General features: G+C 34.3%; 1 protein-coding gene across 1 annotated transcript in view; it reads left to right on the forward strand.

Moving 5' to 3' along the window:
- Positions 1 to 1,737: 1,737 nt before the first annotated feature.
- Positions 1,738 to 12,600, forward strand: part of ANXA10 (annexin A10) — a 68,514-nt gene continuing 57,651 nt past the window's right edge. The window contains exon 1 of the mRNA XM_037132756.2: positions 1,738 to 1,956. Within this exon, the coding sequence (XP_036988651.1) occupies positions 1,939 to 1,956 (18 nt within the window). The 5' untranslated portion in view covers positions 1,738 to 1,938. The remainder of the gene's footprint in view (positions 1,957 to 12,600) is intronic.

A 12,600-nucleotide genomic window follows, 5' to 3' on the forward strand; every position in this document is an offset into this window, starting at 1 on the left:
GCATTGTACACAGTAAAATATGGTAAATGATAAGGTGAACTCTCCAAAAAGAAATTCAAACATAAGGGAAGAATAGCAATTTCTATTCTGAGAGATAGAGAAATGATGTAAAATACTCAACGGTCAACTAAGAGCTTATTGTATGTTTTTCTAGATGAATGATGTGGGTACTGTATTGGTATGGTATTCGGATTTCATTGGATGCTTTTAGTAAAGTAAAAAAAAAATAATTGCAAGTATCTAATCTTGAATAAAAATATTTCTATGAAGCCTTTACAAAAAAATTTTAAAGTACACAGTTTTTCAAAAAACTTTAGGGAAAACTAATGCAAACACTTAGAAGAGCACTGTGGAATTGAAAGAAACTTGTCCTTTTCACAGCTTCCTTTCTCATGCTTGTTGTTTTAAGCAATGTGTGGTGTTCAGGGAGTCAGTGCCATTAAAACAAAGGTGAATAAAGATAAACACGAAGTAATCACTGTCTGGAGGAAAATTAGGAAACATAATCAAATCTCATATTATTAAATCCAATAATATTAAGGAAAATGTTTGCCTCAACTATTTTGACAATTTTCATTTCACGTTGACACATTTAGTCTATAATTAAAGCCACAAACCACACAACCTTTGAATTGTGAAAAAGAAAATAATAGATAGCTTTAGTTCAAAACCTCCTTTTCCTCTGTTTTTAATTCTAAATCCTTAACATATAAGTGTAACCTATTCATTTGGTAATACTATGCTGTTAAAGTGTATACACAGATTCAGACACTCACAAAGATAGAAACACACAGGTGCAGATGTACATGCCTGACTTACTAGATGATAACTTCTTTGAAAGCAGGTATGCCTTACATCTTTCACAGTAACAAGTCCATTGTTAAGTTCATCAAATCCTATTATGAACTGAATGCTGCAGAAATCATATATTTTTCTACTCATAACATATACTACATGAAGATATCCTGCTTAATAAATTTAATTCATATTTAACACCAGATTTATATGGAAGGAAGCAGTCTTAGTTATGACTGCTAATCAGTGGATACTTACTATTGCAATTTTCTGTTCTTTCAATGAAGAAATGTTTATCTCTAATTTGTCTTCCAAATATTTTCAGTTTTTAGAGACTAAATGAACACTGTACTATTCACTCAATGATTAGTGACTATAAAGTGATATAATATATATTTATTTTGATTTCTGGAATAATGTATGAAATGTTTGGTGACAGATACTTCCAAACAATATATGGGACTTTAGAGTATTTTTGAAATGTTTCCTCAAAATGTGATAAAGTTAAGTATTAAAATAAAGTGTATAGAAGGTATGAAAATAATGGTGAATATATAATTTCTTCAAAGACTTTTATTTCTGGCTAGTCAATTCTGTCCTAAATATACTATTTTTTTAACACAACTAGCTATACAATAATCAAAAATATTTTTAAAATGCTACAGACACACAGAACAGCTAGCAATTTAAAAAATGAAGGTAGAGGTGTAAATTCCTAAAAGAGTCTGGATGTTAAAAATGACAAACCAGAAAATAAATAATTAACTTTGTGATTAATGACCTTTTCCATAAGTCATTGGCTTTTCAAAAGATTATACTTCTTTCATTGATTGGCTAACTTATGTTTCTTAAATCAACACAGGACCAGGGGTTAGGCTACTGGTTCTATTTATTTTGTGCAATAATTCTGCCTAGTCACCTATGACTGATAGCTCAGTATAGATACTGTATCTCGAGACACGCTATATTCAGAATTGACCCTGCATTTTCCTGCCTGAAAGACCAGGGTGAAAGGAAGACATGTTTAAACTTGACTGAACAGTGAACATCAGTTCTTTCTAGCTACACAGGAAAACAAGTCTATACAGCTGATCACCTTCTAAAAGTCTCTTGACCTACTCTGAAGTTGGCCACTAAACCAAAATGTTTTGTGGAGACTATGTAAGTATAATAGCTTTTTCTGTAAAACTTTCTAGTCTTTTGAGATTTAAAACATAAAATTTCATTTGTGGTACTTGACATTTTCAACCGGAATATTGGTGTTTTAACTTATTTTATTAAAATTTTAATTAGTAGTGGATCAATATAACTATTAAGCAAAGTTAATATTATTAAACCTCAAATCCATGCTAATATTGAAGTAATATATTATTCCATAGATGCAATTTAGTTACACTTCCTTTCATAATTCGAACTGTAAGAATTAGAATTGTAACTGTAAATTCTAATAAGACATTTCTTGCCTCCATATTTCTTGTTATCGGAAGCTGAAAATAAACATGAATGTTCATTTTTAAAGTCATGATCTCTCCAGAAAATACAGTTTCTTTTTAAATAATTGTCTGTGGAATTTAAGCAGTATATAACTCAGGTTGGTCACTTCCTTTTTTTCCCTTGTCTGAATTGTTTTGATCCAACTACTCTAATGGTCCACAAACCTTTGAAGAACCGACACAGACATTGACTCATCTAAATATACACTGTGTGCAAAGATACCCAATTCACATGACCTTCGCATATTATGCGAAAGCAGAAGTTTGCATGTTCTAATGTGTGTAACAATCGACTGGGCTTCTGGTTAAAAAATAGAGGCCTGGGCCCCTACTCAGTAGTTATACCTTAGTGTGGCATGTATAGATAATTTTTTCAGACATCTGTATGAAAAATGCTTTCAGAAAGCTTTTTACTTGATGCAAAAAAAATTACAACATAATCACTTGGTTAAACTTTGACACAAAACAAGATTATTTACTTATTTACAAAGTAATGATTACTGGACATTTTAATTTACTTATTTTGTTTTTCCAATTCAATATTAGATGAGACCTAAAATGTGACTACTTTCCATGAGTGTTGTCTTTAGAATCTTTATTTCACCTTGAGATTTTAGGATCTTGTTGGCAGTTGAAACTTCTCATTATTGTTTTGTTAATTTTGAGGTAGTTACATTACAGTACAGGGAAATAAAATGTATTAGGTAATTTAGGCCAGTAAATTGTTTAATTTGTAAAAAGCCACATAGTTTTCTCCATTTATACTTATTCAAGCACAATTATTTGGAAATAATTAATATTATATTCTTTGTGCTATATCTTACATTAACATGTATACACTAATTTTTTTTAAAAAACATGTAGAGAATATTTAAAAGATATTCCAGGGATTATTAAAAGTTGCAATGATAAGATTTTTAAAGAAACATAATTATTTGCTGTACTTCTGAAACAGATAAAAAATATCAGAGATTAAAGAGCTGCATTTGAACATAACTAAAATTCATTTTAACTGTTTTAGTCACCTATATCAGATAAAAATTTCTTGGGTTTTAAGTATTATTTCTGCAAGTTTTGATGATAGAATGGTTTTACATAATCAGTATTATCATATTTTTTAAAGATTTTATTTCTTTATCTTTAGAGGGGAAGGGAAAGAGAGAGGGAGAGAACATCAATGTATGATTGACTCTCATGGGTCCCCTGCCAGGAAGTGGCCTGCAACCCTGGCATGTGCCCTGACTGGGAATCCAACCGCGATCCTCTGGTTCGCAGGCCCATGCTCAATCCACTGAGCTGTACCAGCCAGGGCATATTTTAAAGCAATTATTTATTATCTCAAGACATATGGCCCAAGTGGTTAGAATTTGTTATTAGAGAGACCAATATTTGAGGGCAAATTCTTCTGATTAATCTCCATTTTGGGTCCAGTGTCCTCAGACAAAAAACTTGTCCTGGCACAGGCAAGAAAGCAGAAGTTTGCATATCATAATGTGTGTAATCATCGACTGGGCTGCTGGTTAAAAAAATAGAGGCCTGGGCCCTCTACTCAGTAGTTCTGATTTAAATGTATGACATTGGACTTTACATGCTTGACATATGCATGACCACTTTTGAGAGCCACCGATGTAATTCATTACTTTGTTACAAAACTAAAATAGAAAAAATTTTAAAGTCAAGTAAGAGGCGAGAATCCTAAAAAAGCAGTTACATTTCCATAAGAAATAAGCATACATAATGCTTTAAAGTAACTTTCTGGAAACATGGAGTTAGATGGCCCTCAATGATTAAGGCAGTTTAAATGGGTTAGTTACTCTAAGAAGATAAATTTACCTTTGATTCATAAGTGTATTTTACTCATGTGCTTGACTGTAAGATTCTCTATTGAAAGCTAGATTTAATTAAATGATTATGGGAAGCCTGGAACTGTTTTGATTTATTAATTACTCAGATATAAATCACCATTCAGAAAGATAGTACCCCTCTTAGATGGAGAAAACTGCACTGTAGAGTGTTAAAACCATAAATAAAAACCCAGGTGAGGATCCAAACCCAGGCACCTCTATGTGATTGTAACTCAAGCTAAAATAGATGCTTCTTTCAAGTATACGTCCCGTTCTTCTAATGAAATTGTTGGCTATTTTTCTCCTGTTAGTCATCAGCTGATCCCCAGTTTTTTGTATAGCAGCATTTTATTTACTACAGTTTCATTTATTTGATTAGGCCCTTTGTTTTGCCTCTAACTAAACTTTAATCCTATTCCTTTACCTGTCCTGTTGACAACTTTCCTATTTCTATCATACTCATTAACTGATAGGAGTGTTAATCATAGGAGTATTACAAGCAATGTAACCTACTTGTATCATATTCCACACTTAACATTATACATTATACTTAAAGTAGAGAAACAATTATGGAAATATCCTGTGTCTTCCTATCCAGAGCTTTGCATACCTTGTCTAACTTAATAGTCTAAGCAAATCTTTTTACAAGAACACCACTTAGCATGGGAAGGTTTGGAAATTCTTCTTGGAGACACCAGATATTCTGCTCAGTGGTTTTCCATATATTTTTAGTCTTGACAACCTTCAAGGAAGGTCTTACTGCCTCCATTTCCCACATGAATACACTGAGACTTAGAGCAGTTTACATACTTTTCCCAGGACAGAAAAGCCAGGCAGTGGTGAAGTACAGTCCTTCCAAATTCCAAGATCGTTTCTCCCACAAAAATAAACGAGATAAAAGTGCCTAAATATGATGATTATCCTGACTTCCAATTTTGAAGCAAAAAATACATATTTTGTGAACCTAATGATGAGATATAAAATTAGCAGCAGTGTCTTTACAAAGATGCTCTTACTTAACAAACTTGCCCCCAGAATGGCTCAAGAGTAACAAAGTCAGGCAACAGCAACCTGGGCCATGTCCAGTGTGGGCTACAGGACATTCTGCATTTTGGCCCACCTGGTATGGAATACCTGCATTGGTGCTCAGAGGTGAATTACGTGTCATGAAGGAAGAGCACTCAGGAAATCAGGAACAAATTCGGGGCATTCTATCCAGGAGGGACCGTGGCTGAGGAGACCTCCCACAGGAGCAGAGGCTGTTGAGTAGGTAAAAATTTTTTTAAAGCAGGCTATTCCTACTGAAAGGTATTTTTGGGAGGAAAAAAATCCATCTGAGAAATCTGACTTTGACTGTTTATCTGCAATATGACTTACTGAGCAAATATTAATAAAAGGTTACTCATACTTTAGATTGCTTTTTACTATCACAGGACCACAATGTCTGAACTTTACATACTTTGATTCAACAAAAGTTGTGACTCATGCTGGTTATGGCTTCAACTCTTACTAAAGCCTCTTTTGAACTAATATATATTGAACTGGAAAAATTAAATGTACTTTTTCCTTGAAGTGTTATATAAGCAAGTTGTTAAATTTAGATAAATCTACTAGCCGTAGATTGCTTTTAATGTAAAGGCTGGCAAACATGACTGTAAAGTAGTAAACATATAGTCAGAGCTGGGTTTACCCAATAGAATCCATATTATTACTAAGGGCAATTTACTTAATACTTTGTCTCAATTCTCCTACCTGTAAAATGGGTGTGAAAATAGCATCTATAATGTAAGAGTCTCTTGAGAAGTGGCAAGTAAAGCACTATGAAGACTTAAAGCACAAACAGCACCTTTCTAAAAGGGTGAGCCGCTATTAACATTTTTAAGGAACGGTGCCAAATTTGGACAGAACTCTAGTTCAGAACCCCTGGAACTGCTTGTAGAGATGACGTTAAGTTTGTATCTATGACTAATGTTAATTTGTATATATATACATGTGTAATTATTCATGAAATTTATGAATAAACTTGTGCAATATCATTTTGACAGGAAATATAAATATATTCTCTTAAACTCAGTGATCTTTATTTGTATAACTAGCACTGCCTCACTAAAAAATTTCATCATCCTACTTTCCTCAACACTTACTGCCAAATCTCTTTTTTTATGGCAAAACTCCTCAAAAGCGTACTGTACTCATTACATCTAATTTCTCTCCATCAATTCTCCCTGAATCCCCTCCAATTGGATTTCCACCTGTTCTACTCATAAAGGTAAGCAATGACCTCCCTGCACCTGAACCCCAGGCCTAATTCCCATTTCTCACCTTCAGAGATACAAGTGGGGGCTGAGTCCCAGTCTCCTTTGCCAGGAATGTCCCAGAGCTAATCTCTTTAAACTTTTCTCTTTCCTATTTACAGCCACTCCTTTGGTCACTGTATCCAATATAATGGTTTGAATTACACTGTATTCCAAGTCTTTTCTGAATTTCTATCTCAACCTAGCATCTATGCCTGAACCCCAAATTCATAGAACTAGGTGTCAATACAGTGAGTGGAAATCCCATCCTCTTACTAGTTCGTGCAAAAAAAAAAAAGGTAATAATGTTTTTAAAAAAGGATTGATCTCTGATTCCCCTCTTTACCTCCTGCCTTACAAATGATCCATTAACAAAACCTCCTGACTCTACTTTCACCACATATTCATTATCTGCCCACCTCTCACCGTTTCCATGGCAACCACCCTGGTCCAAGCCACCATCGCCATCATTTGCCAACTTTGCACAGTAGCCTCCTACTTAGTCTCTCTGCTTCCACCTTTGCTCTCACTTCCATGTACTACGCAGAAAACAGTAAATATGATTGTCAAAAACTGCACTCCTAAAACACGTATTCCATTGACATACAGGAGCCAACGTCATTCTGAAATTAGAGAAAGTCACAAACTAGAAGGTAGAAACATTCAAGAGGAGATGTGAGAAAGCTTTTGGTTCTCATTTACAGGCTCTTTGAGTATTTACCATAGAGCAAGAACAATGATAAAGCTTAAATTTTCAGAATCACTTGCATTTTCCAAAGTGCTTATAGTACACAGAACACAGGGCCTGTGGAAGGTAACACACCTCTCTCACATACCCCTCTAGAATATGTTAGCTTCCCTTAAATGCAAGGCATTTTCACGTGATTATAAAATTATATGAAAAGTTATTTTGGCATTGTACTTCTACTGTTAACATTAATGCATGGCACTCATTTGAATAAGCAAGGTGTTAAGCCCAGAATCCTCTTCAAATTTAAATAACATTGGAAGTTTTAAAACTCAACAAAAAAATATGGTTAATCATATTTCAATTTTATGTTTTCTAATTGATCAACTTGTTTAACAGTACAGAAAAAGTTATATTATCACAAATCACTTATTTTAGAAACTATATATATTTTTCTGAAATGTCAAGGTTAAAGTCTTAATAAGCTATGTTTAAGCAATAAAGCTCACAGCTACTTTAATGAGTCATATATTTCTGGGATTAGGTGGAGAGCAGAAACCAGAAAGACAACATGTAGAATGCATTACTTGCCGATTTTTCATTCTGTAGTATCACCTCCTTAGACCAACACCCTACCCTCTCCCTACCATAGATTTCTTCTATTATCAGAGACCCCATGTAATCAGGAGGAACTCAGTCTGAGTCACCAAAAAGGAAAGAACTACAGGAATTTTCTTAAAGTACTTCCACGTTTATGCTGTCAATCTCCTGGCCTCATCCTCTTTCAGAGTGTGTCCAAGGAGTCTCAAAATTGCTGTAGGTTGTATACCTGCCTCTCTCAGGTGAGGCATAGAAAAGAGCAATTTTTTAAATATCAAAAATGTACCTGCTTTTTACTCCCCGCATTGGCTCAAATGTTTTTCAGAGGGTTTGGTCCTAAACTAAGAGCAAGGTATTCACAGTACCTGCTTGGACTTCCTCATAAGATTTAATATCACAGAACACTTTTACAAGTTTAAACAGCTAGTACATATGAGTCTGTGTTCTGGTGAAATAAAATTAGCCAGCCAGAGAAAACAAATACCATATGATCTCACTTATAGGTTGAATCTAATGAACAAAATAAACCAGTGAACAAAATAGAAACAGAGGCACGGACACATGGAACAGACGGACAGAGGTCATAGGGGATGGGGGAGGGGGACTGGATGAAAGATGGTGAAGGGATTAGCCAAAGAACATGTGTGTGTGTGTGTGTGTGTGTGTGTGTGTGTGTATATAAAATCCATGGACACAGACAAGAGTGTGGTGGTGGCCAGAGGGAAGGGGGATGGAGGCTGGGAGGAGGGCAAAGGGGGGGAGATGAGGGCGTCTGTAACAGTGTCAACAATAAAAATAAAGGGGAAAAAGAGAGAAAGAAGAAATGCGGAAGCCATTGTATTCTAGAAGAAAAGACTATTTCTCAAGACCTGTTTTTTACTTGCATCCCATCTCTTAGCACAATATGTAGTTATGAACATATTCTTTCTCAATTACACTTTTATTTATGTCCTTCAGACATTCTGGCAATTATGCTGAAAGGAACCAGAAAAAAAAGTTAACAGACCATGACAAGCTATAATGTACAAAACATAAAAGTAATTATAGGCTATTGTACATAAGATAATGTGTTTTATGTACTCCTATTATGGATCCAGTGGAATCAGCTTCACTCACAGGCTACTATTAATGGCTTGACATCTTTATTTTGTCACAGTTTGTAATTAAGCAACAGGATAATTCAATGTATTTTATCATCATATCTCTAATAATTGCACAAATATTTTTCAAATGTCATATAAAAGCGCTTTAACCCCAGCAGGCACATTGTCCTAAGTAATGTGCATTAGTAACGGTGTTAAAAAATGTAAGATTCATATTGTATTTCATAGTCAGATGATTTTTATATTGTTGCCATCATTATAACAGTAATCTTGAGCCATTGTTCAATTCTTTAGAAATATTACACGTATGTACACATTCTTCTAAGTTTTCACTTAGCTGCCAGTTTCAAAATGTCGTTATTTTAAATGGTGAGTAAGAAAATAGACAAAGGCACTAAAAGATAGAGGCATTTGTACCTGGGACACACATACCTTCTGGTACATTTTATTATCTGTTGTACTAACTACCAGGTGTACAATCAAACATGTAGACTGTATACAAAAAAGTAATATCAGAAGTGACTGTAGTAGTCCCTTCAAAGCCAAAAATGGTAGATTTATGAACCCTCAGTGATGGGTAAATTGTTGGTTTTGAAATGGGAACTTTTTGTGCACCCAAAGTTACAACCGAACCTTTAACAACTTAACGACTGGCAGCAGCTCCTCCAGAGTCACTATCCTACAGCGCTTACTTTGTTTCCTCCCAGACACGGAGTAGGAGGGCGACTGCGTATGGACTTGTCACCTCTTCCTTCAAGATGCTGAGTGATCCTAATTTCATGACTTAGTGAACTTGGCCTTTTTATTTGTAATACAGATTTGAAGTAATTTAAATGTTTCAGACATGAAAATGGTTCTAGTTATTTAGCAGAGGGAAATAAGTCTTAAATAACACTTCTTGGAATCACAGGGCTACATGTAGCAATGAGAAACAGGGGGGCCAGCCTCTCCTAAAAGATACTGGAGTGTGCCTTTATGATCTAGGTTCATTTCCTTTTTCTTCATTGTGTTTGTGATTTAGAAAGTATGCAAAAGAAAATTTGTGCAGTCTAGAATTTGATGGAGAAACTAATTTTATAACAGGTGTAGTGAACCCTTTAATGTGGTAAATTCTCTACCATATTTTCCTCTGGCCCAGCCCTCCCTGGAATTAACTACTTCTCCAAGGATCCTGATTCCCTTAATTAAAAAGTGATATTTACACCAAGATCTGGATGCTAGATGTGCTCAGTGTTACAGGGGAATAACTGCTCATAGCTCTTTCAGATGACGAAGTCAAGAATTATGCTCATATATTAACCCATATATCTGCACACACCTATTCTATATTTATATCTGTATGTATGGATGTATGTACATTTGTATGTATGTGTCTACCTACCATTCCCTCACAAACACACACATCTATCTTCATATTGATACCTTCAGCCTACCAGTACCAAAATTTTAGCCTCCTATTTATAACTTCTCATACCATAAAAACCATGACTATCAAAATATAAAATATATGTGCATATTTGTTCAATCCTACATATGTGTGGGTTAAAACCCGCTAAATCATAGCCCTGTGAAAAACAATTCACCAACAAGAAAACACTGGGTTCTTTTCGTCTTTTAGCTTTACACCATTCAGCCAGATACTATTTTCCAAAGTTCGGCATGTCCCTTTTCCCAAACCACTTCAATGTGGTTCAGTTATAATTTGGACAAATTGGTTTGCTATCTATATTCCCTGTTGGGTTCTCCCTACATTGCAGCTGATTTTGTTCAATTAAAATTACGAGTGGTAAAATATGCTCTTTCTAGTGTATAGTTGTATGGGTTTTAAGTGTTGTATCTAATACCACATGTCTTTATAGAAGACTTCTATCATCCAAAGATTCTTCCATACTTACTGTTTACAGTCAACCGTGACCCCAACCCTCAAGCCCTGGCATATGTTGACCTGTTTTCCACACGACAGTTTTACTTCTCCCTGACTGTCACATAAATGGAATCACAGACGAAAAAATTACTCTTGGATATGGCTCCTTTCACTTAGTAGTAGATGCATTTAATCTTTATCCACATTGTTGAATGAATCAATAGTTCTGTCTTTGTATTGCTGAATAAGTACTCTCTTGTACGGATACACCATAATTTGTTTACCCATTCAGTCTGAAAAACATTTGCATTGTTTCTAACTTTCAGAAAATACAAAAATGTTTCTGGAGTGAACACTCCGGGTAAGGTTTTTGAGTAAAGATAAGTTTCCATTCCTTTTGGATCAATATCTAGAAGGAGGACGGCCAGTAAGGGTCTGCTTCACTTTACAAGTAACTGTCAAACTGTTTTTTCAAAGCGGCTCTACAAAGCGGCACTCCAACCTAACGGCATGTTGCAGTAGTAATTCCACTGCAGTTTTACTCTGCATGTCTCTCTACGTAATGACGTTGACAGTTTTTCATATGCTTATTAACTACCCTTCAATTGAGAATGTGTCGAAAATACCTATTTTTTTTAATCAGGTGATTTTATTTTTAATTGTCCTTGATATATTTTGGATAAAAGGTCATCACAAGAAATGGGATTTACAATTTTTTCCCCAGTTCAGTGACTTGTCTTTTCATTCTCTGAATTTTTCACAGAGCAGAAGTTTTCAGTTTTGACAAAGTCCAATTCATCGATTTTTTTCTTTGCAGATTATATTTTTGTTGCCATCAAAAAATTATTTGGCTAACCCAAAGTTGTGCAGATTTTGTCCTATATTTTCTCTCAGATATTTTACACACATATTTTTATATAAGTCTATGCTCAATTTGGAATTAATTTTTATGTAAAGTTTGAGGTATAGTTCAAGTTTAATTTTTTCATATAGAAACACAGTTTTTACAGCCATATCTTGGCAAAGCCATTTTCCCTAATAAATTGCTTTTACAACTTTGTCAAAAATTATTCATCTGTATTTATATAGCTCTATTGCTAGAGTCTCCATTATATTCCATTGGTCTATTTTTCTGGAATATTAGTCAATTCTACCCTCTTTGGCTTGATAAACATTCTAAATATCAATTAGCATTAGTCCTTTAATGTTGTTTTTCTTTTTCAAATCTTTTCTAGCAGCTTTCTAGGTCCTTTGTATTTCCACAGGTATTTTAGAATCAAATTGTCCAAAGCTACACAAAATGCTGATGTTTTGCTGCAATAAAAATGGTGTATATATCTCCATCCATTTAGGTCTTTCTTTAATGATTGTTAGCATTGTTTCATTTCTGTGTCCTATTGTATATGTCTTTTATTTCTTTAAATTTCCTTATTGCACCATGATCTTCAGTAGAATGTTGAAGAAGTAATGACAAAAAAAAAATCCTTGCTTTCTTCCCAGTATGGGATGGGCAGTGGTGGGGGGTGGAGAAACATTCAATATTTCTCCATGAAGTGTAATGGTGTGTAGTTAAGTATAGTTGCAAAGGTTTTATAGCTGTCTTTAATCAGATTTTAAAAGTTGCCTTCTCTTTCAACTTTTCTGAGAGTTTTTAACACAAATGAATGCTATACTTGTTAAGTTTATCATATTTTAATGATCATATGAGTTTTCTTTTAAATATATTAATATGATGAAATAAACTGACTGATTTTGAATGTCAAATCAATTTGCATCCTTGGGGTAATCCTCAGTCCATCATGCTGCATTTTTTTTTATATATTGCTACACTGGATTTCTTATATTAGGTTGGGCATTTTTATATCCATGTTTTTAAGGGTTACTGTTTTTACTGTCTTGTAATGTCGGTATTATTTTGG

This window comes from Artibeus jamaicensis, unplaced genomic scaffold (genome assembly GCF_021234435.1).
Source record: "Artibeus jamaicensis isolate MK-2021 breed Jamaican fruit bat unplaced genomic scaffold, CSHL_Jam_final scaffold_537, whole genome shotgun sequence".
NCBI classification, from domain to species: domain Eukaryota; kingdom Metazoa; phylum Chordata; class Mammalia; order Chiroptera; family Phyllostomidae; genus Artibeus; species Artibeus jamaicensis.